This window comes from Pseudophryne corroboree, chromosome 6 (assembly GCF_028390025.1).
Source record: "Pseudophryne corroboree isolate aPseCor3 chromosome 6, aPseCor3.hap2, whole genome shotgun sequence".
Classification (NCBI taxonomy): domain Eukaryota; kingdom Metazoa; phylum Chordata; class Amphibia; order Anura; family Myobatrachidae; genus Pseudophryne; species Pseudophryne corroboree.
In genome coordinates this window covers 255,421,055-255,446,557 of record NC_086449.1, presented here as the reverse complement: position 1 = coordinate 255,446,557, position 25,503 = coordinate 255,421,055, and the positions used below count along the sequence as shown (strand labels likewise).

At 47.9% G+C, this 25,503-nt stretch overlaps 1 protein-coding gene across 4 annotated transcripts in view; it reads right to left on the bottom strand.

The window, feature by feature from the left end:
- CRTC3 (CREB regulated transcription coactivator 3) overlaps positions 1–21,583 on the bottom strand; it is a 390,875-nt gene extending 369,292 nt beyond the window's left edge. The window contains exon 1 of one of the 4 annotated variants that reach the window (XM_063925925.1): positions 20,896–21,583. In XM_063925925.1, coding sequence (XP_063781995.1) covers positions 20,896–21,027 — 132 coding nt within the window. In that variant the 5' untranslated portion in view covers positions 21,028–21,583. The remainder of the gene's footprint in view (positions 1–20,895) is intronic. The other 3 variants (XM_063925922.1, XM_063925921.1, XM_063925923.1) reach the window with 3 other exon arrangements.
- Positions 21,584–25,503: the final 3,920 nt, after the last annotated feature.

Below are 25,503 nucleotides of genomic sequence, written 5' to 3'. Positions count from 1 at the left end.
CCAGCTGGTTTTGAAGCAGGGGTTTTGCCTGATTTAGGGCATTGTAAATGGCCCTTAGTTCCAGAATATTTATGTGCAGGGAAGTCTCCTGACTTGACCATAGTCCTTGGAAATTTCTTCCCTGTGTGACTGCCCCCCAGCCTCGAAGGCTGGCATCCGTGGTCACCAGGACCCAGTCCTGTATGCCGAATCTGCGGCCCTCTTGAAGATGAGCACTCTGCAGCCACCACAGCAGAGACACCCTTGTCCTTGGAGACAGGGTTATCAGCCGATGCATCTGAAGATGCGATCCGGACCACTTGTCCAACAGGTCCCACTGAAAGGTTCTTGCATGAAACCTGCCGAATGGAATTGCTTCGTAGGAAGCTACCATCTTTCCCAGGATCCGCGTGCAGTGATGCACCGACACCTGTTTTGGTTTTAGGAGGCCTCTGACTAGAGATGACAGCTCCTTGGCCTTCTCCTCCGGGAGAAACACTTTTTTCTGTTCTGTGTCCAGAACCATCCCCAGGAACAGTAGACGTGTCGTAGGGACCAGCTGTGACTTTGGAATGTTTAGAATCCAGCCGTGCTGGTGTAGCACCTCCCGAGATAGTGCTACCCCGACCAACAACTGCTCTCTGGACCTCGCCTTTATCAGGAGATCGTCCAAGTACAGGATAATTAAAACTCCCTTCTTTCGAAGGAGTATCATCATTTCGGCCATTACCTTGGTAAAGACCCTCGGAGCCGTGGATAGACCGAACGGCAACGTCTGGAATTGGTAATGACAATCCTGTACCACAAATCTGAGGTACTCCTGGTGAGGATGGTAAATGGGGACATGCAGGTAAGCATCCTTGATGTCCAGTGATACCATGTAATCCCCCTCGTCCAGGCTTGCAATAACTGCCCTGAGCGATTCCATCTTGAACTTGAATTTTTTTATATATATGTTCAAGGATTTCAAATTTAAAATGGGTCTCACCGAACCGTCCGGTTTCGGTACCACAAACATTGTGGAATAGTAACCCCGTCCTTGTTGAAGTAGGGGTACTATCACCTGTTGTGAATACAGCTTGTGAATTGCCTGTAACACTGCCTCCCTGCCTGAGGGAGTGGTTGGCAAGGCAGATTTGAGGAAACGGCGGGGGGGAGACGTCTCGAATTCCAGCTTGTACCCCTGAGATACGATCTGAAAAATCCAGGTATTTTTCAGATAGGGAGCGAGCCCACTGATTGCTGAAATATTTGAGACGGGCCCCCACCATACCTGGCTCCGCCTGTGGAGCCCCAGCATCATGCTGTGGACTTAGAGGAAGCGGGGGGAGGACTTTTGCTCCTGGGAACTGGCTGCATGCTGCAGCTTTTTTCCCCTACCTCTGGGCAGAAAGGACGCGCCTTTAACCCGCTTGCCCCTATTGGGCCGAAAGGACTGTACCTGATAATACGGTGCTTTCTTTGGCTGTGAGGGAACATGGGGTAAAAATGTAGACTTCCCAGCTGTTGCTGTGGAAACGAGGTCCGAGAGACCATCCCCGAACAACTCCTCACCATTATAAGGCAGAACTTCCATGTGCCTTTTGGAATCAGCATCTCCTGTCCACTGCCGAGTCCATAACCCTCTCCTGGCAGAAATGGACATTGCACTAATTTTGGATGCCAGCCGGCAAATATCCCTCTGTGCATCCCTCATGTATAAAAGTGCGTCTTTTATATGCTCTACGGTTAGCAATATAGTGTCCCTGTCTAGGGTATCAATATTTTCTGACAGGGAATCTGACCATGCAGCTGCAGCACTGCACATCCATGCTGAAGCAATAGCTGGTCTCAGTATAACACCTGTGTGTGTATATATAGATTTCAGGATAGCCTCCTGCTTTCTATCAGCAGATTCCTTCAGGGCGGCCGTATCCGGAGACGGTAGTGCCACCTTCTTTGACAAGCGTGTGAGCGCTTTATCCACTCTAGGGGATGTTTCCCAACGTGACCTATCCTCTGGCGGGAAAGGGTACGCCATTAGTAACCTCTTAGAAATTACCAGCTTCTTATCAGGGGAAGCCCACGCTTCTTCACACACTTCATTTAACTCCTCAGATGGAGGAAAAGCTACTGGTAGTTTTTTCTCTCCAAACATAATACCCTTTTGTGTGGTACCGGGGGTAACATCAGAAATGTGCAACACATTTTTCATTGCCTCAATCATGTAACGTGTGGCCCTACTGGAAGTTACATTAGTCTCATCGTCGTCGACACTGGAGTCAGTATCCGTGTCGACATCTGTGTCTGCCATCTGAGGTAGCGGGCGTTTTAGAGCCCCTGATGGCTTTTGAGACGCCTGGGCAGGCACAGGCTGAGAAGCCGGCTGTCCCACATTTGGTATGTCGTCAAACCTTTTATGCAAGGAGTCGACACTGTCGCGTAATTCCTTCCACAGCACCATCCACTCAGGTGTCGACCCCGCAGGGGGTGACATCACATTTACAGGCATCTGCTCCGCCCCCACATAAGCCTCCTCATCAAACATGTCGACACAGCCGTACCGACACACCGCAAACACACAGGGAATGCTCTGACAGAGGACAGGACCCCACAAAGCCCTTTGGGGAGACAGAGAGAGAGTATGCCAGCACACACCAGAGCGCTATATAACACAGGGATCCCACTATAAATGAGTGTTTTCCCTTATAGTGCTCCCATCACCAAGGCAACATGACAACAAGCATAAGCTACATAGAAAAACATGTATCATAACATAAGCCTACTTATAATTAGCAATTACACAGGTACAGGCCTATCATAACTAGTCATCGTTCTGATGGCCCAAGTTTTGAATTCATGTGTTAAAACCTATCTAGGTGCATATAATACATATCTATAACTACATTATGCATAGTGTTAAATGACAGACTCGTACTAGATACCCCAGGGTCCTAAACCAAACAGCTCAAACCCAGATGTTCATTTAGTCCACGAGGTGCCATGGTATCTAGCCGCTGGATCCATTGGACCTCTAGTTGCAATAATTTTAACCCTCTATTCCCCCCTCGAAGAGAGGGCTGAACCTGATCGATCATCCTATACTTCAAGGAGGTCAATGTATGTCGGGCTTTGGCAAAATGCCGAGCCACAGGCTGATCGCTTTTACCAGAAGTTATGGCAGCTTTAATGGCTGACCTGTGGGCTGTCATACGCTCCTTAAATGCCCTCTCCGTTTTACCTATGTATGACAGGCCACAGGGGCACAAAAGTTGATAAACGACAAACCTGGAACTACATGTCAAACGGTGTCTGATCTGGTACGTCCTACCAGTATGCGGATGCTGGAAGGTACTACCAGAAATTAGATACTGGCAAGTGGTACAGGTACACTTGTAACACCCTTTTCTACCCGCAAATGCCATGGTTTGTTGTGCTGGATCATAAATATCCGATTTCACTAATATATCCCGTAGGTTTCTGGGTCGTTGATAACATGGCATTAGTCTAGTATGTGTAAGCGGCAAATCTGGATCCGATTGGATCAAGTGCCAATGTTTTTTAGCTGACCTCTTAATGGAATTGCTGACTGAATGAAAACCATTAACCCAGGGTAGAATGCTGTCATTATCCTTATCTTTATGATGATTTAAAAGCTGTTGGCGGTCTAATGCCATAACTTTAGTTTTAGCCTGATTTAATAACAGGGGGTCATACCCTCGCTCCAGAAATTTTTGAGACATATTGTCAATATGATGTATAGCTAATTCTGGATCAGAAGTGATCCGTTTAGCCCGCAAGAATTGGGAATAAGGTAGCCCCCGTTTCAGAGGCACTGGATGACTACTTGAAAAATGAAGGTAATTGTTGCGGTCAGTGGGCTTAGAGTACAATGATGTCGTAATTTTACCTTTATCTATAGTCAGTTGAACATCCAAAAATTGAATGGTATTAGAATCAATAGAATATGTAAATTTAATGGGATGCTCTTTGGAATTTTGGTCATCTATAATGGCAATCAAAGATTCTTTAGAACCCTGCCAGATGACCAACAGGTCATCTATATACCTGCAAAAAAATAGGATCTTATTGGATATTTCTGCATTAATAAAAAATATTTCATCCTCTATCCCAAACATATAGATATTGGAGTACGACGGGGCCACGCTGGACCCCATCGCACACCCACGACGCTGCAAGTAATATTTACCGTCATACAAAAAGTAATTTTTCAATAAGGTCATCTCCAATAGTCTAAGACACAGGGAGATATCTGGCCCCTCGTAATCTGATAGGGAATGCAAAAATGCATCAACTGCTGCTAAGCCCCCTTCATGAGGGATGACTGTATACAGGCTCTGCACGTCAATAGTGCAGAGCACTGTATCCATAGGTAACAATGGTAGAGCCTCAAGACGTCTCAATAGCGTACTCGTGTCCAATAAATATCTGGGCATCTTTTGAATATATGGCTGGAAGATTTCATCTAAAAAGATAGACACCGGTTGAAATAACGACCCCCTAGCCGATATAATTGGTCGACCAGGGGGTTTATCCAACCGTTTGTGTATTTTGGGCGTGGTATACAATAATGGCACCACAGGGTGCTGAGGAATGAGGGCATCTTTTACATCAGAGGAAATCTGACCAGCCATAACAGCAGAATTAAGACATTCATTAAGATCCTTTGTGAATTGTCCCGTAGGGTCACCTATTAGGCGACAATAGGTCTCACTGTCACTAAGCTGCGCTGAAATCTCTTCTTTGTAATCCTTAAGATTTTGGATAACTAGTTATCCAAAATCTTAAGGATTACAAAGAAGAGATTTCAGCGCAGTTTAGTGACAGTGAGACCTATTGTCGCCTAATAGGTGACCCTACGGGACAATTCACAAAGGATCTTAATGAATGTCTTAATTCTGCTGTTATGGCTGGTCAGATTTCCTCTGATGTAAAAGATGCCCTCATTCCTCAGCACCCTGTGGTGCCATTATTGTATACCACGCCCAAAATACACAAACGGTTGGATAAACCCCCTGGTCGACCAATTATATCGGCTAGGGGGTCGTTATTTCAACCGGTGTCTATCTTTTTAGATGAAATCTTCCAGCCATATATTCAAAAGATGCCCAGATATTTATTGGACACGAGTACGCTATTGAGACGTCTTGAGGCTCTACCATTGTTACCTATGGATACAGTGCTCTGCACTATTGACGTGCAGAGCCTGTATACAGTCATCCCTCATGAAGGGGGCTTAGCAGCAGTTGATGCATTTTTGCATTCCCTATCAGATTACGAGGGGCCAGATATCTCCCTGTGTCTTAGACTATTGGAGATGACCTTATTGAAAAATTACTTTTTGTATGACGGTAAATATTACTTGCAGCGTCGTGGGTGTGCGATGGGGTCCAGCGTGGCCCCGTCGTACTCCAATATCTATATGTTTGGGATAGAGGATGAAATATTTTTTATTAATGCAGAAATATCCAATAAGATCCTATTTTTTTGCAGGTATATAGATGACCTGTTGGTCATCTGGCAGGGTTCTAAAGAATCTTTGATTGCCATTATAGATGACCAAAATTCCAAAGAGCATCCCATTAAATTTACATATTCTATTGATTCTAATACCATTCAATTTTTGGATGTTCAACTGACTATAGATAAAGGTAAAATTACGACATCATTGTACTCTAAGCCCACTGACCGCAACAATTACCTTCATTTTTCAAGTAGTCATCCAGTGCCTCTGAAACGGGGGCTACCTTATTCCCAATTCTTGCGGGCTAAACGGATCACTTCTGATCCAGAATTAGCTATACATCATATTGACAATATGTCTCAAAAATTTCTGGAGCGAGGGTATGACCCCCTGTTATTAAATCAGGCTAAAACTAAAGTTATGGCATTAGACCGCCAACAGCTATTAAATCATCATAAAGATAAGGATAATGACAGCATTCTACCCTGGGTTAATGGTTTTCATTCAGTCAGCAATTCCATTAAGAGGTCAGCTAAAAAACATTGGCACTTGATCCAATCGGATCCAGATTTGCCGCTTACACATACTAGACTAATGCCATGTTATCAACGACCCAGAAACCTACGGGATATATTAGTGAAATCGGATATTTATGATCCAGCACAACAAACCATGGCATTTGCGGGTAGAAAAGGGTGTTACAAGTGTACCTGTACCACTTGCCAGTATCTAATTTCTGGTAGTACCTTCCAGCATCCGCATACTGGTAGGACGTACCAGATCAGACACCGTTTGACATGTAGTTCCAGGTTTGTCGTTTATCAACTTTTGTGCCCCTGTGGCCTGTCATACATAGGTAAAACGGAGAGAGCATTTAAGGAGCGTATGACAGCCCACAGGTCAGCCATTAAAGCTGCCATAACTTCTGGTAAAAGCGATCAGCCTGTGGCTCGGCATTTTGCCAAAGCCCGACATACATTGACCTCCTTGAAGTATAGGATGATCGATCAGGTTCAGCCCTCTCTTCGAGGGGGGAATAGAGGGTTAAAATTATTGCAACTAGAGGTCCAATGGATCCAGCGGCTAGATACCATGGCACCTCGTGGACTAAATGAACATCTGGGTTTGAGCTGTTTGGTTTAGGACCCTGGGGTATCTAGTACGAGTCTGTCATTTAACACTATGCATAATGTAGTTATAGATATGTATTATATGCACCTAGATAGGTTTTAACACATGAATTCAAAACTTGGGCCATCAGAACGATGACTAGTTATGATAGGCCTGTACCTGTGTAATTGCTAATTATAAGTAGGCTTATGTTATGATACATGTTTTTCTATGTAGCTTATGCTTGTTGTCATGTTGCCTTGGTGATGGGAGCACTATGATGACGTCAGTGACGCTTGCGTTCGCGCACCTGAGCGGGCTGCAATCCCGCCCTGGGATCAATGGCGCCAGTCACAGGGGTGAGATCACTATTTAGGTGAGTGTCTTTTTATGTGTGTTTGTTAAGCCTGAAGACGATGTGTTAAACATTGAAACGTTGCTTTCATTTACTGCCTGAGTCTCGTTATTTTAAGTCGTCTGGAGTGCCGCACATCCATTTGTGTATATATATATATATATATATATATATATATATATATATATATATATATATCCTGCGCCTAAATTTAGTGCCCCCCCCCCCCCTCTCTCTTTTTTACCCTTCTGTAGCTTGCAGACTGCAGGGGAGAGCCAGGGAGCTTCCTTCCAGCGGAGCTGTGAGGGAAAAATGGCGCCAGTGTGCTGAGGGAGATGGCCCCGCCCCTTTTTCGGCGGACTTCTCCCGCTTTTTCTGGAATACTGGCAGGGGTATTTTTACATCTATATAGCCTCTAGGACTATATATGATGTAGATTTGCCAGCCAAGGTGTCTTATATTGCCCTCAGGGCGCCACCCCCCAGCGCCCTGCACCCATCAGTGACCGGAGTGTGAGGTGTACATGAGGAGCAATGGCGCACAGCTGCAGTGCTGTGCGCTACCTTGGTGAAGACCGAAGTCTTCTGCCGCCGATTTTCCGGACCTCTTCACGCTTCTGGCTCTGTAAGGGGGACGGCGGCGCGGCTCCGGGAACGAACACCAAGGTCGGGTCCTGCGGTCGATCCCTCTGGAGCTAATGGTGTCCAGTAGCCTAAGAAGCCCAAACTACCACCTGTTAGGTAGGTTCGCTTCTTCTCCCCTTAGTCCCTCGCTGCAGTGAGTCTGTTGCCAGCAGATCTCACTGAAAATAAAAAACCTAAATATACTTTCTTTCTAGGAGCTCAGGAGAGCCCCTAGTGTGCATCCAGCTCAGCCGGGCACAAGATTCTAACTGAAGTCTGGAGGAGGGTCATAGTGGGAGGAGCCAGTGCACACCAGTAGTCTAAAGCTTTCTTTATAGTTGTGCCCAGTCTCCTGCGGAGCCGCTATTCCCCATGGTCCTTACGGAGTCCCCAGCATCCACTAGGACGTTAGAGAAAGGGGTATTAGTCTGATTTGTCCGTCACCACTTACAGCTATGGGTGTATCAGAAATTATGTATTATAGAAGCTGATGCACTTTACAGAACAGGTCATGTTTAAACATAAAACTTAGCTGTTGTTCAAATTGAGGGTGCATTGTGGGAGTCAGGTTGACCTGTCACATTCACTAAATACCATTAACCCCTTCACTGCCAAACTACTACAGTGAGACCCTGCAATAGTTCTTCAAATCTGAAAGAAATTAACTTTCTCAAATTACATTTTAGAACATTATTAACCCCTTCAAAGACAAACTGCTGCAGTCTTTTGCGCTACAGTCCATTTCCAAATATATCATACAGAGAAATATTCTGAAGATTTGTTAAGAAATTGTGTTAAATTTAAGGTGTTCTTAACGGGATTCCAGAAGTCAAAATACAGATGCCGGAATCCTGACACTGCTCAGAATGCCAACGCAGGCATCAAGACAAGGATCACAATCCCGAATGAGGGTTTGCTAGGGCTGTGGACAGGTAAGCCAAAAGGGAGGGAGGGGGGGGGGGGTTAGTTTTAGACTGCTGGGGCAGGGTTAGGCTCCATTAAAGGGAGGGTTAGGCTGCAGGGAGGGGGGTGAGGTTTAAGCACCCCCAGGGAGGTTTAGGGTTAGACTGTGGTGGGAGGGAGTGTTAGGTTTTGGCTGTAGGAAGGGGTTTTAGCAATATTGTTCAGAAAAATTGCATCAGCGGTGAGAATTTGATTAATCAAAGGGTTAATTCACATGTGGCAAAACTGCCCACATATTTCACTGTTTAACAGTTGGACTTAACATTTCTATTGCAGCAATGTTGGCTACCTTACTTACCTTAACTCCTGATGGCTGCACATATGGGTCACTGACAGAATTCACCCCCTCCTCTCCCTCGGTGCTACCAATGCACTTGTACATTCCCTCTTCATCTCTCTTCTCAGCTACTGCAACTTTCTTTTCTCTGGTCTTCCCCTTACCCACCTCTCTCCTCTTCAATCTCTGGGATTACTGTGCTGGATTGGCCAGCAAACTCGCCTGACCTGAACCCCATAGAGAATCTATGGGGCATTGCCAAGAGAAAGATGAGACATGAGACCGAACAATGCAGAAGAGCTGAAGGCTGCTATTTGGGAACCACTGGAGTAGTCCAGAGAAAGAGGAGGGCATGAAACCGAACAATGGAGAAGAGCTGAAGGCCGCTATTTGGGAACCACTGGAGTAGTCCAGAGAAAGAGGGCGGCATGAAACCGAACAATGCAGAAGAGCTGAAGGCCACTTTTGAAGCATCCTGGTCTTCCATAACACCTCAGCAGTGTCACAGGCTGATAGAATCCAGGCCACGCCGCATTGAAGCAGTAATTCATGCAAACGGGGCCCAAACCAAGTACTGAGTACATATGCATGATTATACTTTTCAGAGGGCCGACATTTCTGTATTTAATATCCTTTTTTTATGGATTTTATGTAATATTCTAATTATCTGACATTTTGGATTTGGGGTGTTCTTCAACTGTAAGCCACAATCATCAAAATTATAACAAATAAAGGCTTGAAGTATCTCACTTTGCATGTAATGAGTCTATATAATATATTAGTTTCACCTTTTAAGTTGACTTACTGAAATAAATGAACTTTAGCACGATACTCTAATTATTTGAGTTTCACCTGTACATAATGCTTTTTATTTTCCAGTCAAAGGGGGAGATTCAAATGTTTGAAAAGTCGGTTTGGTGTCTTTTTTTTCCTGTCTCTTAGATAGGAGAAAACAGACACCCAACTGACTTCTCTAACATTTGAATCTCCCCCAAAGAATCTGATATCAAAATTAAAAGAAAAAAACTCCCAACCACTTGATAATTGGATTACACAGGGAGTTTGGAAAGTGCCTCCACAGTGATTGTGTGCTAAGCAAGTCTCCCCGCAAAAGTACGTGTGCTAAGTAATGTGACAACATAAAATTGTTTTAAATACTTTGGGCCAGATTTATCAAGCCTTTGAGAGTGATAAATTCCAAATTAATCAGCTCCTAACTAAAGGGGGGTACACACGGAGCGATAATCTAAGCAATCTGACTAGATTGCTTAGATTTTCAGCAAGATCGCTCCGTGTGTAGCCCTAACAGCGATAGCGATGCGCAGCCGCGCGCATCGCTATCGCTGGTGCTAGATTGGCCTGCATGCAGGCCAATCTAGCGGGTCGCTCACTTCACCCGCTGGGTGAAGTGAGCGCCCCCCCTCCACCCGCACGCTCAGCACAGATCGCGCTGTGCTGAGCGCCGGGAGAGATGTGTGCTGAGCGGTTCGCTCAGCACACCTCTCTCCCGCATCGGGCCGTGAGTACTGGCCTTAACTGTCATTTTTCAAACACAGCCTGTAACAGAGCAGTTAGGAGCTGGTTGGTTGGTCCTTTATGACCGTGCAATTTATCACTCTCCAACGCTTGCTAAATCTGGGCTTTTACATGAAATAAGAGAATTTGTTACATACTTACTGTATATCTACAGTAAGGCTGGGTACACACTATAGGATGTCGGGCAGAATGTGACATCGCAAACGATATATCGTAAGTGCATACACACTGTACGATGTATCGGCTGTGACCGCATCCACCCATATCCGCATCCACCCGGAGCATGCAGGGCTGTCACATATCTTTTGCTCTCAGGTGCAGAACAAAAGATATGTGACATTGCATACGACCCGCGGGAGCGCGCATCGTATACAATATCACCCGTACACACTGGGCCTAATTCAGACCTGGTCGCAAGCAGAATTTTTTTGCACTGCTGCGACCAGGTAGTCGCCGCCTACAGGGGGAGGAGGTAATCGCAGTGAAGGGGTGCGATTGGATGTGCAGAGCTGCACAAACCAAAGTTTGTACAGTCTCTGCACAGCCCACGACTTACTCTTGCCGTGCAATGATCGGTTCCGGAGCCGACGTCAGAATCCCTCCCTCCAAGCGGCTGGGCACTCCTGCGTTTTTCTGGAAATGGTCAGTTGCCACCCACAAACAGCCTCTTCCTGTCAATCTTCTTGCGATCACCGTTGCGATCGCTTTCTTTGTACATCCCGTCGCTGTCCGGCGCTCCCCGTCACTGGGGGGGGGTGACGTGCATGCACAGTTCAGACCCGATCCCTGCTCAGCGAAAATGCACAGCAGGGATCGGGTCTGAATTACCCCCTCTGTCCGATGTTACCGATATATTGTACGAGCAGGTGGCTAATACGATAAATTGGGTGCACATCGGATAGTCTGTATCCAGCCAAACTGTTGAAAGTGTTGACCCTCTCTGGCCTCCCACAGCTGCAGAGGAGATCTGCAGACATAAACACTGCCCACTGCGAAGAGACTTTCTGAACTCCCTGTATGAAACCTAATATCTAGGCATATTATTGTATGTTTCCTATTTCATCACCATTAGCTGCTCTCCATCATTTAAACATCAAAAACTACTAACTGACAAACTTGCCATTGTCATGCAATAAAATAAGAAAATAAAAGATACTACCAAAAAAAACAAAAAAATAAAAAAAAACAACACACACAACACATATTTGAGGTAATTTGTGGGCAGTCGTCAATATTAATTTACACAGCACATTAATGCTATTTTAATGACCTTAGATGGTTGATAGTTTAGTCTGAACAAATGAATCATTCATGTTGTCAATACATATAATTACAGAAAAATAATATTTGTACATTAAAAGTTTATGGTCGGTTGCTTGAGCTCTCTATTACTGAAATGATGTGTAAAGACGACACATGAACAGAAATTAATATACTGTGCCATCCTCACAAAAGATCAAATGAATTAAAATTTAGGATGCTCGATCTAGTATCTTACAGCAATATTAAAAAGGTGACCTATTCCCTTCCTGTTCCACACCCACAATCCATACACTCCAGGGGACTAATTAGACATACAAATTAGTGACAATCCATAGAATAATACAACAATCCTCTCACCTTTCCCTGGGGAACAGAAGATGTTACAATTACACCACAGAGAAGAACAAATCCAAACAAAAAAACAAAACAAACACTGGTAATATAAAAACGCATCTTATCTTTTTCCCACAACATATGATATAATGAGCACGAGGCTAAAAAAATTAAAATTTGTGGTGGCCTCTATAATGAGCCTCTGCATATTAAATGTGCAAAGAAAATGTTATGAACTGTACGCTGTTTTCTAATACATTACCAACATTTGAAAACATTCATAACAAACATCTTATTTTTATGACCCTTAAATCTGTAGGACACAACACGTGCCAGCTGGCTTTCCATAAAATACATAAAAATGCTGTAGTATTTTATACATTAAAATGATATAGAGTATGCAAAAAAAAAACAACAACACAAGCAACAAATAGCAAATATATATTCATGGCAGCTCCTAACCCAGTGATGGCTAACCTTGACACTCCAGCTGTTGTTGAACTACACATCCCAGCATGCCATGCATCAGTTTTAGCATGGCCAAATAACAAAACTGTAGCAGGGCATGCTGGGATATGTAGTTCAACAACAGCTGGAGTGTCAAGGTTAGCCATCACTGTCCTAACCCCAGCAAGTGAGGGCAGAATGTGAGGTATAGGATAATTATATCTGAACAGGGGGTGTTGTACAGTTGAGTTAAGCTGAAGGGTGGGGGAGAGTTAAGGCCCCCATCCACTAGTCCGATTTGGGCAGTTTTCTTCAGATTTCGACGCATCTGACCGTCAAATCTGAAGAAAAGTGTCACATCGGATGGCTCTTCCGATCCAATGCGCACTCCCGTGTCAGATATGTCTGAACTACAGATCTCTGAGGCTGCCCCAACTATTTATCTGAATCTGAAGAAAACAGGTGCACATCGGATTGGTTTTTTTTCTTCAGATGTATCTGATCAGATTCATCTGAAGCGTCACTTGACTGGCATCTCCCTAGCCACTCCCACCCACCAAGAGGGGGGAACAGCGGCAGCAGCAGCATCAGATCAATCGCATGTAGCATGTGTGCATCAGATACATCTGAAGTGAATGTAGTGAAAATTAAGCCCAGGGTCAGATCCGATTCCCGGGAAGCTCCCGGGAGAGCTCAAGAGAAATCTGATGAGATCTGCAGTTCAGACAAGTCTGAGTAGTGGATGGCCACCTTTAGGCACCGCCGGGGAGGCTTAAGGTTAGGCTTAGGCTGTAAGGGTGGAGATCAGGATGAGGGTAAGGAGGGTTAAGGATGTTAGGGATTAGGGGTAGCATAGTTACCTTGTAGGTGTCAGCATTCTGACTACCAGCATCCCGAGACCATCCCACTAATTAAGTCCCCAATGTTCAAGCATTGCATATTCTTAAATGGCTATTTTTTAAAAAAAAATGCTCAGAAATTGTCATTTTTTTATGTTTGAATTAGGTCAAGGAGATTGCTTTTAAAATCTTACCCATAACAAGTTTATTGAATTTATTTATTTACTTATTTTACACAGTACACCATAAAAATAGCAATTTTTATGATATAATGGGCATGAACGAGAATTGATATTCTTAATCAATACAGGATCATCATAATCAATATAAGCCATGAAAGCAAATTTCATTCAGTGCTGGAATTACCGGTGTCTGCTGCTCCCTGCACCCGCAGGATATGAACACTGGGGTCAGAGATAATTTACTGGTGACTGCTCCGCTCAGGATCCACCAGATATGAACACTGGGGGCAGTGCAGGAATTACCGGTGGCTGCTGCTCCCTGTACCCGCAGGATATGAACACTGGGGTCAGAGATAATTTACTGGTGACTGCTCCGCTCAGGATCCACCAGATATGCACACTGGGGGCAGTGCAGGAATTACCGGTGGCTGCTGCTCCCTGCACCCGCAGGATATGAACACTGGGGTCAGAGATAATTTACTGGTGACTGCTCCGCTCAGGATCCACCAGATATGCACACTGGGGGCAGTGCTGGAATTACTGGCGGCTGCTGCTCCCTGCACCCGCAGGATATGAACACTGGGGTCAGAGATAATTTACTGGTGACTGCTCCGCTCAGGATCCACCAGATATGCACACTGGGGGCAGTGCTGGAATTACTGGCGGCTGCTGCTCCCTGCACCCGCAGGATATGAACACTGGGGTCAGAGATAAGTTACTGGTGACTGCTCCGCTCAGGATCCACCAGATATGCACACTGGGGGCAGTGCTGGAATTACTGGCGGCTGCTGCTCCCTGCACCCGCAGGATATGAACACTGGGGTCAGAGATAATTTACTGGTGACTGCTCCGCTCAGGATCCACCAGATATGCACACTGGGGGCAGTGCTGGAATTACTGGCGGCAGCTGCTCTCTGCTCCCGCAGGATATGAACACTGGGGTCAGAGATAAGTTACTGGTGACTGCTCCACTCACGATCCACCAGATATGCACACTGGCGGCAGTGCTGGAATTACTGGCGGCTGCTCTCTGCGCCCGCAGGATATGAACACTGGGGTCAGAGATCATTTACTGGTGACTGCTCCGCTCAGGATCCACCAGATATGCACACTGGGGGCAGTGCTGGAATTACCGGCGGCTGCTGCTCACTGCACCCACAGGATATGAACACTGGGGTCAGAGATAATTTACTGGTGACAGCTCCACTCAGGATCCACCAGATATGCACACTGGGGGCTGTGCTGGAATTACTGGCGGCTGCTGCTCCCTGCACCCGCAGGATATGAACACTGGGGTCAGAGATAATTTACTGGTGACTGCTCCGCTCAGGATCCACCAGATATGCACACTGGGGGCAGTGCTGGAATTACTGGCGGCTGCTGCTCCCTGTATCCGCAGGATATGAACACTGGGGTCAGAGATAATTTACTGGTGACTGCTCCGCTCAGGATCCACCAGATATGCACACTGGGGGCAGTGCAGGAATTACCAGTGGCTGCTGCTCCCTGCACCCGCAGGATATGAACACTGGGGTCAGAGATAAGTTACTGGTGACTGCTCCGCTCAGGATCCACCAGATATGCACACTGGGGGCAGTGCTGGAATTACTGGCGGCTGCTGCTCCCTGCACCCGCAGGATATGAACACTGGGGTCAGAGATAATTTACTGGTGACTGCTCCGCTCAGGATCCACCAGATATGCACACTGGGGGCAGTGCTGGAATTACTGGCGGCAGCTGCTCTCTGCTCCCGCAGGATATGAACACTGGGGTCAGAGATAAGTTACTGGTGACTGCTCCACTCACGATCCACCAGATATGCACACTGGCGGCAGTGCTGGAATTACTGGCGGCTGCTCTCTGCGCCCGCAGGATATGAACACTGGGGTCAGAGATCATTTACTGGTGACTGCTCCGCTCAGGATCCACCAGATATGCACACTGGGGGCAGTGCTGGAATTACCGGCGGCTGCTGCTCACTGCACCCACAGGATATGAACACTGGGGTCAGAGATAATTTACTGGTGACTGCTCCGCTCAGGATCCACCAGATATGCAAACTGGGGGCAGTGCTGGAATTACCGGTGGCTGCTGCTCCCTGCACCCGCAGGATATGAACACTGGGGTCAGAGATAAGTTACTGGTGACTGCTCCGCTCAGGATCCAGCAGATATGCACACTGGGGGCAGTGCTGGAATTACTGGCGGCTGCTGCTCCCTGCACCCGCAGGATATGAACACTGGGGTCAGAGATAATTTACTGGTGACTGCTCCACTCAGGATCCACCAGATATGCACACTGGGGGCTGTGCTGGAATTACTGGCGGCTGCTGCTCCCTGCACCCGCAGGATATGAACACTGGGGTCAGAGATAATTTACTGGTGACTGCTCCGCTCAGGATCCACCAGATATGCACACTGGGGGCAGTGCTGGAATTACTGGCGGCTGCTGCTCCCTGTATCCGCAGGATATGAACACTGGGGTCAGAGATAATTTACTGGTGACTGCTCCGCTCAGGATCCACCAGATATGCACACTGGGGGCAGTGCTGGAATTACCGGTGGCTGCTGCTCCCTGCACCCGCAGGATATGAACACTGGGGTCAGAGATAAGTTACTGGTGACTGCTCCACTCAGGATCCACCAGATATGCACACTGGGGGCTGTGCTGGAATTACTGGCGGCTGCTGCTCTCTGCACCCGCAGGATATGAACACTGGGGTCAGAGATAATTTACTGGTGACTGCTCCGCTCAGGATCCACCAGATATGCACACTGGGGGCAGTGCTGGAATTACTGGCGGCTGCTGCTCTCTGCGCCCGCAGGATATGAACACTGGGGTCAGAGATAATTTACTGGCGACTGCTCCGCTCAGGATCCACCAGATATGCACACTGGGGGCAGTGCTGGAATTACTGGCGGCTGCTGCTCTCTGCACCCGCAGGATATGAATACTGGGGTCAGAGATAATTTACTGGCGACTGCTCCGCTCAGGATCCACCAGATATGCACACTGGGGGCAGTGCTGGAATTACTGGCGGCTGCTGCTCTCTGCACTGGGGGAGTATCCTAGGGTGCAGAGGGGCCAGAGGATTGGGATCAAGTTTGGGAACCACTAACCTAACAGTAATAATATGCTATATGATGCCAGCCACACCCACTGCAACATGACATGAGTGTAGGATCTGAGAAAGGATAAAGCTGATTGATAATACACTTTGAGGGGCCTACACACGTTGCAATATATCTACAGATATGGACTATATAGTCCATATCGGTAGAAAACACAGTGCATATTGCACCTTGTGGAAACACCTTGCATCGCAAGGAAAAATGGAGTGTGCAGGCAGAGCTGATATTGACTATATCGAAGGTTCATGCCTCCGGCCACAATATAGTCAATATCGGACATTAGCCTGCATCGTACCGTGTGTAGGCTGCTTTAGTAAGTTGGATCAGTAAAAGGCATGTCAGTTGGAAGATTATCTCTATGTATGGGGTCATCTTTCAACTACACTAAAAGGCCCATACACACTAGACGAGAAAATAAAAGATATTGCTCAGAAGGGCCATTCTGAGCGAGATCTTTTACAATCTCGTCCAGTGTGTACACTTGATGTCGTTAACAATGTGCGCCCCCACACATCATTAACGACCCCCTCCCTCGTCTAAACATGTACAGACGAGGGAGGTCTTCGTTAATGACAGCCATGCTGCAGCCTGGGCGTTCCCCCACCCCACGTCGCTCTATTCCCCGCTGGCATCGGCAAGTATATATGCACTTGCCGATGCCGGAACCCCGCCGCTGCCAATATCGGCGTCGGTGGGGTGTGTATGGAACTTAACACCTCAGTGATGCTAAAAGTGACCTAACCACTCAGCTGCAGTGCACGTGGCCACACGTCGAGGACGGCAAGTAGCAGGAAAAGCATATGCGAGGTAAGCTTACGAGATAGTCTGTAGATAGTGTACAAATATACTTAAGAGATACAGGGGGTCATTCAGAGTTGATCGCTCGCTAGCAGTTTTTAGCAGCCGTGCAAATGCATAGTTGCCGCCCACGGGGGAGTGTATTTCGCTTTGCAGGAGTGCGAACGCCTGTGCAGCCGAGCGCTTGCAAACACATTTTGTGCAAAACAAGACTAGCCCTGTAGTTACTTATCCTGTGCGATGATTGCTGCGACGAGTGACACGGTAATGACGTCAGATACCCGCCCAGCAAACGCCCGGCCACGCCTGCGTTTTTCCAAACACTCCCAGAAAACGGTCAGTTGCCACCCATAAACACCCTCTTTCTGTCAATCTCCTTGCGTTCGGCTGTGCGATTGGAATCGTCGCTAGAATCAGTGCAAAACCACAATGGACTTCGTACCCGTACGACGCGCGTGTGCATTGCAGTGCATACGCATATTAGCCATTTTTTTTTCACTGATCGCTACGCAGCGAACAACGTCAGCTAGCGATCAACTCGGAATGACCCCCCAAGTACATTGTGTCTCACTTGGTGACATGTTCTGCTGCATGTTCCCGACGCAGACTACCTTGGCTTTAGACACCACTGTCAGCTAATGCAGTTATCCGTTTTCAGCACAGTAAAAACAATAACAAGTATTAAAAGAAAACTACAATAACAATGCTGAACAAAACAAAACTGAATATATACCTATGCCATGGAAAAATAAGCATTGCCACATACAATTAAGGAACAGCGGAGGTTTGCTCCACTGAGGCCCGCTCTATGCTCCAGAAGGCATGTGGTTAAGATACCGGCTGTCAGGATCCTACTTCAGTTTTCATCCTGGCAGAGCAGAATAATTCATAATCAGAATACCCCCAGCTAACATTAATTCTTACATTGTTTCATGCCCAGTTTAACTCATATTTTCAATTGTACAACTGGCATTTGAATGATTATGATAGTCTGCATCTACTGACAGGCCTTCAATGATGTACAGTAAGAAAGAAAAAATATCAAGGTCTCTTTGGAGGAGAAGCTGGAGTCCTGGGGGGGATGAGTACACCTCCTTTAAAAACAGGTGATAGCTTTACACTTGTATATAACAAGGCATGAATGCCACTCTGCATGTACAATGGTTCATCCAGAGCGTGCGGGGCACATCTTGAGCTGCTATATCATACAAAGCAGGATTTGTCCTTAAGGAATACGTTTTTTTGGGGGGGTTTTTTATTCCACAGGTCTGGGTTCCAGGAAAGGCCTCGGTGTATCATATTCACCAGTATTATCACCTCCCTGCAGCATGGATGGATTTACACTTTTAACTAAGCAGCACAATTATCTCACAAAACCTACACATTCATTAACAGAGACCATGATAAACTACGCTCATATAGTCACAAACAGAAATCTGAGACATTACAAGTGATACAAACAGCATCCATAAACACATGAATAAAAGAAACTTTGAACACATGCGTCAATACTGCTCTTCAACAGAACACACACCTAGAATTGTGCCCCTCAACGGACTTTCAGCTCTATCCAATAATAAATCAGCAGCATAACTAGCATAAGATTGTCACATGGATCATGAATAAAATCACATATGCAAGTGAACGTAGCATTCAGTACCAATTCTACTACAAAGTATTGGTCTTAAAATATAGTCATGTTATAACCACCAGGATATGACCAGCAAACATGGGTTTTTGTAATAAATCTAGCAATTAACCCCTAATCAGTCCAGTGTATCTAACATTACAAGCCTTCTATTTAGCCTCACGCAGTCAGCGTACAGGCTGTCACTACACTAGCAAACCTCTCACAGAAACATGCACACCCACACAGACACACGAACAGCAGCAACCCAGACAGACACATACTGCAGCAGCCTCCCAGAATGCCGAATGCTCACCCGCAGCCCCCCAACTGGTGAATGGACACCAGCAAGCCTCAAGCATATAAATAAAAGATAATAACAATGACAGGCACATGCACACCAGGATACCCCCCACCCCCTGACCGGCGCATGCACACCAGCACGCACGCCCATGACAGGCACATGCACACCAGCATGCTCAATGACAGGTGCATGCACACCAGCATGCACCCCCCCAGAGAAGCGCATGCACCCCTCTGACAGGTGTATGCACACCAGCACGCACCCTCCTGACAGGCCCATGCCCCCGAGACAGGCCCATACACATCAGCACGCACCCCCTAGACAGGGGCATGCACATCAGCACGCATCTCCCTGACAGGCGAATGCACACAAGCACGCACCTCCCTGACAGTCGCAGCCACACCAAAACACAACACCCAGACAGACGCATGCACACCAGCACGCACGCCCATGACAGGCACATGCACACCAGCATGCTCAATGACAGGTGCATGCACACCAGCATGCACCCCCCAGACAAGCGCATGCACCCCTCTGACAGGTGTATGCACACCAGCACGCACCCTCCTGACAGGCCCATGCCCCCGAGACAGGCCCATACACATCAGCGGCGAATGCACACAAGCACGCACCTCCCTGACAGGCGCAGCCACACCAAAACACAACACCCAGACAGGCGCATGCACACTAGCATGCACCCCCTTGACAGGCGCATGCACACCAGCATGCACCCCCTTGACAGGCGCATGCACACCAGCATGCACCCCCTTGACAGGCGCATGCACACCAGCATGCACCCCCTTGACAGGCGCATGCACACCAGCATGCACCCCCTTGACAGGCGCATGCACACCAGCATGCACCCCCTTGACAGGCGCATGCACACCAGCATGCACCCCCTTGACAGGCGCATGCACACCAGCATGCACCCCCCTTGACAGGCGCATGCACACCAGCATGCACCCCCCTTGACAGGCGCATGCACACCAGCATGCACCCCCTTGACAGGCGCATGCACACCAGCATGCACCCCCCTTGACAGGCGCATGCACACCAGCATGCACCCCCCTTGACAGGCGCATGCACACCAGCACTCACCCCCCTGACAGACCCATGCACCCCAGCATGCACCCCCTTGACAGGCGCATGCACGCCAGCACTCACCCCCCTGACAGACCCACGCACACCAGCATGCACCCCCTTGACAGACCCGCAACCCCCTGACAGGAGCATGTACACCCGCACTCACCCCCCTGACAGACCCATGCACCCCCTTGACAGGCGCATGCACGCCAGCACTCACCCCCCTGACAGACCCACGCACACCAGCATGCACCCCCTTGACAGACCCGCAACCCCCTGACAGGCGCATGCACACCAGCACTCACCCCCCTGACAGACCCATGCACCCCAGCATGCACCCCCTTGACAGGCGCATGCACGCCAGCACGCACCCCTCTGACAGACCCACGCACACCAGCATGCACCCCCTTGACAGACCCGCAACCCCCTGACAGGAGCATGTACACCCGCAATCAACTGACAGACGGACTGACAGACGCATGTACACCCGCTGGGAGAGAGAGAGAGAGAGCAGCACAGGCACGGTATACACAGTGGCCGGACAGGAAGCTCCGGTCCTAGCATATCTGCAGCTTGCTCACCCGGGACACTGTCAGGTCGGTCATGAGCTCGTCGAAGGCCCTGGTCTCCTCGGCCTGCTTCTGGTTGTGCAGAGCGATCTTCTCGCTGAACTTCCGCGGGTTAGAGCCGCTGGAGGCCTGGGACGCAGCCATGTCGCAGGCCTCAGCTGTGACTGTGAGGAGGGGGGAGAGGGGGTATCGGCGTGTGCAGTCCCTTCGGGACCGGACCGGCTCAGCCCGTCATGGGGTCCAGGCTGCTGCCCCCTTCCGGAGGATCAGGAGCGGCCCGGTCTGTCGCCGGAGGGAGAAGGAGAGGCCATCGGGAGGGGCTGATCTCCGGCCAGGGGACACACACACTACAGCAGCCCCCCTGCTACCGTCTCCTGCCGCCGGCCGATGTCAGCAAAGTCTCCCGCAAACTCCCCAGGTCCGGGGGATACAAACTCTAGGCCGCTTCCTGCTGACAACAACTCCCGCTCCCGCAGCAGCTCTCAGTCTCTCCGGCCTGTGCCCGCCCACCTTACACCCACTAACCGCCTGCCGCCCGCTGCCAGCCCACAGGCAGCAGCATCACCCGCCCACCGAGCCTCCAGCCTCTCTCTCACGCCCCACTCTCCCGTCAGCCGCCCACCTAGCCCCCATATTAGCAGCGCAGCTACACGGACGGGGCTGGTCTCTGTGCCGGGGGGGTCACCTGCAGGAGGATGGAGCCGTGTCTATCACTCTGCTCGACATGTCCGAGCTCACCCGCAGGTGTAAGCACGCCTCTCACCCGCATGTTCATCATTGCAACAAGTGTTTATCTGTAACATCAGTTATGTAGTGGTGCCCTGCAGGGGGGTTACACACTTTTATCAAAGGGCACAGTCAGTGCGCCCCCCAGTCACTGTAATGCTATGGTGCGACCTCTCACGTCTATTTTTGTATGTTATATTCCTTTATCGCTGGAGTGCTGATATTAGTGCTCTTCACACGCCGCCTGCCCTGGTTTTCTACATTAGCATTCTCTGTGATCTGTGGGATTTACAATATTTATGGGTTCCTATACATGCGAGTGCAACAACCCGTTTGGAACAGTGTCGCAACTAGACTTTCTGGTGTCCTGTGCCAGTGAGAGAATTGGCACCCCCCCATTTTTCCAATAGGGACAGAAGACACATGCCTTGTGGGGAAGCATAGGCGTGCGCAGCACATTTTATTAGGGGGTGCACCATTGGAGGGGTGTGTCTAGCACCGCCTTTTGGGCGTGTCTAGTACCATCTATTGATGGTCAACGCAATATAAAATATCCACCCTTGTACCAATCCTAATAATCCAGATACATTGTCAGATGTTGTGGTGTGCACCAAACAAACACCCATGATGGCACTCACTGCAATTACACTGCTCCTCCTCAGCCTGGTCTGGCTCCCCTCTCTTTCTCCTGCAAGCTGCAGCAGCTTACTTACAAGTCAGTCACTCACTGACACTGACAGTCGCAGACTAGTACTGCTGCTGCTGCTGGGAAAACGAGTGACGTGTCAATGCTGCTGCCGGCCGGCTGCCAGTATTGAATTTGTCTTCCTAAGAGGAACGCTGGCTGCATGCTGATCCTCATCAGTGGCTGGCGTTGGCATAGCATAGAAGGAAAGAGGTGGGCGGGTGGGCGTGCGAGCAGCATGACATCACACTGTTTTTGTACATTGAGGTGGAGCCAGGAGTTTGAAAGCCGGCGGCAGTGGCACCCTTGATTAACCCAGGCGTCTGGTCAGTAATGCAATCCGGACAGGGTGCAGCTCAGAGGGTACAGTAATCAGCTTGCTCAGCGATCGCTGCATCAGGCATTTGAGATCGGGGTGCCAGACATTAGGGGGTGCCTGTGCGCACCAGGCCCCCCCCCCCTGCGCACGCCTATGTGGGGAAGGGCATGACAAGACTGATCCCAGAGATAAATAGATAGATAGATAGATAGATAGATAGATAGATAGATTGATTTTTATTTTGGTAGGTTGGCACTCTCTAGTTTGTCAGTCCACCCGCCTGGGGTGCAATTTCAATGTATTCCAACAGAATCCATATCTTTACTTTCCAAGAAAAAGGCACTCGCCAGCAGTGTCGGACTGGGGCATGTAGGGCCCACCAGGGGAATGCAGTGGTAGGAGCCCATGTTAGGGCTGTGGCCAGTCTGCACCTCATTGGTTTGACTAACCATCAGAGAATGCAATGTCTGGGCTCCTTTATAAATACAGTATATACAGTAAATTCAGCTGCTGCGTGCATGATAATGTACCAGGTTAATAACAGCAATGCACTGTAGAAAATACACCATAGTCCAGTATAAGGTAACATATGTATAATTCAAGTGCATAGTCTGGAACCTGATCCTTAGAGCAGGAGATGGGCCCCCAGCAGCGGGGCCCACCAGTGGTTTCCCCTGTACCCCTGTGGGCCAGTCCAAGCCTTCTCGCCAGGGTCTTTGCAACATGATTACCAGTAGTTTATTACTCACAATACAGGAGTCATAGTAGTGGTCAACGTTTCGGTCACTAAACGTGACCTTCTTCAAGAACCAGTTTCACAGACAGGCAGGTGTAATTTACCCAAGCTCTCAAAGCTCACCCCTAAATACCCCTAACAATCAGTGTTGTCATAACCCCACCCATTTCCGCCTATCCCTGCCGGAAGTGCGGTACAAATGTGTCAAAAACGGCTTTACATAGACTCACAATACACCTGAGGTTCACACACTATATACCCTAACCGCTCTGTTATCAGCGGCAGGGCACCCTAATTCAACTAAACAGTTGTATTCGGATTCGCGCCATTCATACTTCCGGTCTGCGTTTCACAGCGACCGGAAGTCCATTCGCGTGTGTTTACACACATATAGCGGCACCCGAATTTCCGGCCTGCCTTTCACCACAGCCGGAAGTCCCGTTGCTTGCATCCCAGCATCGCTGGGAAACATGTAGCCACACTACATACTTCATATTTAGTAGGGGATTGTTGTATTAACGCTCTGTCAGGCGCACCTCTGGGACCCCTGGGTTCAGGCATAGTGCGTCTGACAGGTGCCTGTTAGAAAATCGTCATTAGCACCTAATTAACTCAATTCTAACGCTCTTGAAGTCATCAGTGACCTTCAGTAGGACGTACAAAGAGAGAAAGCGTAGGTTTTATGGGCCATTTTAGCAGAAAATCTGAAGCAAAAAAGAGAAAACATGAGTATGAGTTTGGATGCAGTGTGCCTGAGAGGCCACCTCGTATAAACCTACATATTTTCGCAAAATATCCACAACCTTTGTAATTTTCATTCATAAAATGAGCAAAATAAACAATAGATGAAAATAAAAGGAAAAACGAACCTTGAAAAGCGGAGGAGTTTGGGCGCAGTGTGCCTGAGAGGCCAGGAGGGTCACTAATACACTCCGCGCAGGCGGCGGGAAAACTGACTAGGGGGGTTTCGAACAGCACCTAGAGATAGGAAGGAACTAGGAGGGACAGGCCCCTGCGCCCCCTTGGGGCGGAGAGGGGAGCGAGAGCAGCTTTGTGGCGCCTGTCAGGCCAGCTGCGCCTGACTGAGGGTCAACACAGTATATATATATATATATATATATATGTGTGTGTGTGTGTGTGTGTATATATATATATATATATATATGTGTGTGTGTGAAGAGAGCAAATGAGGGGCGCAAGGTATCAGTGAGATGAGATTGTACAACACTTGTTTTTAATGATAGCACACATGTACATACATAGGGGTTTCAGTAAAACGGCTCAGTGGATTATCTTCGGTGCCTCCGAACAGCATCCGAGACGAGAAACCACCTGCCGCCAATATCACCGCTCACGGCTTCGAGCGCAAGCAAAGTCAGGACAGCACTTGTGACGTCTTCACGTCCAGTTTGTGTCGTTTTGGCGTGGTATCTCTCTCTCTCTCTCTATATATATTTATATATATATATATATATATATATATATAAATCCAGAAAAAGAACGGCACTGGAGACGGTCACATGCAGTGAAAAAGATGTATTTTAAACAGGCTACAGCTGTTTCAGGGCTTCTGCCCTTTCCTCAGGCCAAATACATAAAGAGACAAAAGTATATTGCAAGTATATATATATATATATATATATATATATATATATATATATATACACCGCTCAAAAAAAATAAAGGGAACACTAAAATAACATCCTAGATCTGAATGAATGAAATATTCTTATTAAATACTTTGTTCTTTACATAGTTGAATGTGCTGACAACAAAATCACACAAAAATGATCAATGGAAATCAAATTTATTAACCCATGGTGGTCTGGATTTGGAGTCACCCTCAAAATTAAAGTGGAAAAACACACTACAGGCTGATCCAACTTTGATGTAATGTCCTTAAAACAAGTCAAAATGAGGCTCAGTAGTGTGTGTGGCCTCCACGTGCCTTTATGACCTCCCTACAACACCTGGGCATGCTCCTGATGAGGTGGCGGATGGTCTCCTGAGGGATTTCCTCCCAGACCTGGACTAAAGCATCCGCCAACTCCTGGACAGTCTGTGGTGCAACGTGGCGTTGGTAGATGGAGCGAGACATGATGTCCCATGTAAAGAACAAAGTATTTAATTAGAATATTTCATTCATTCAGATCT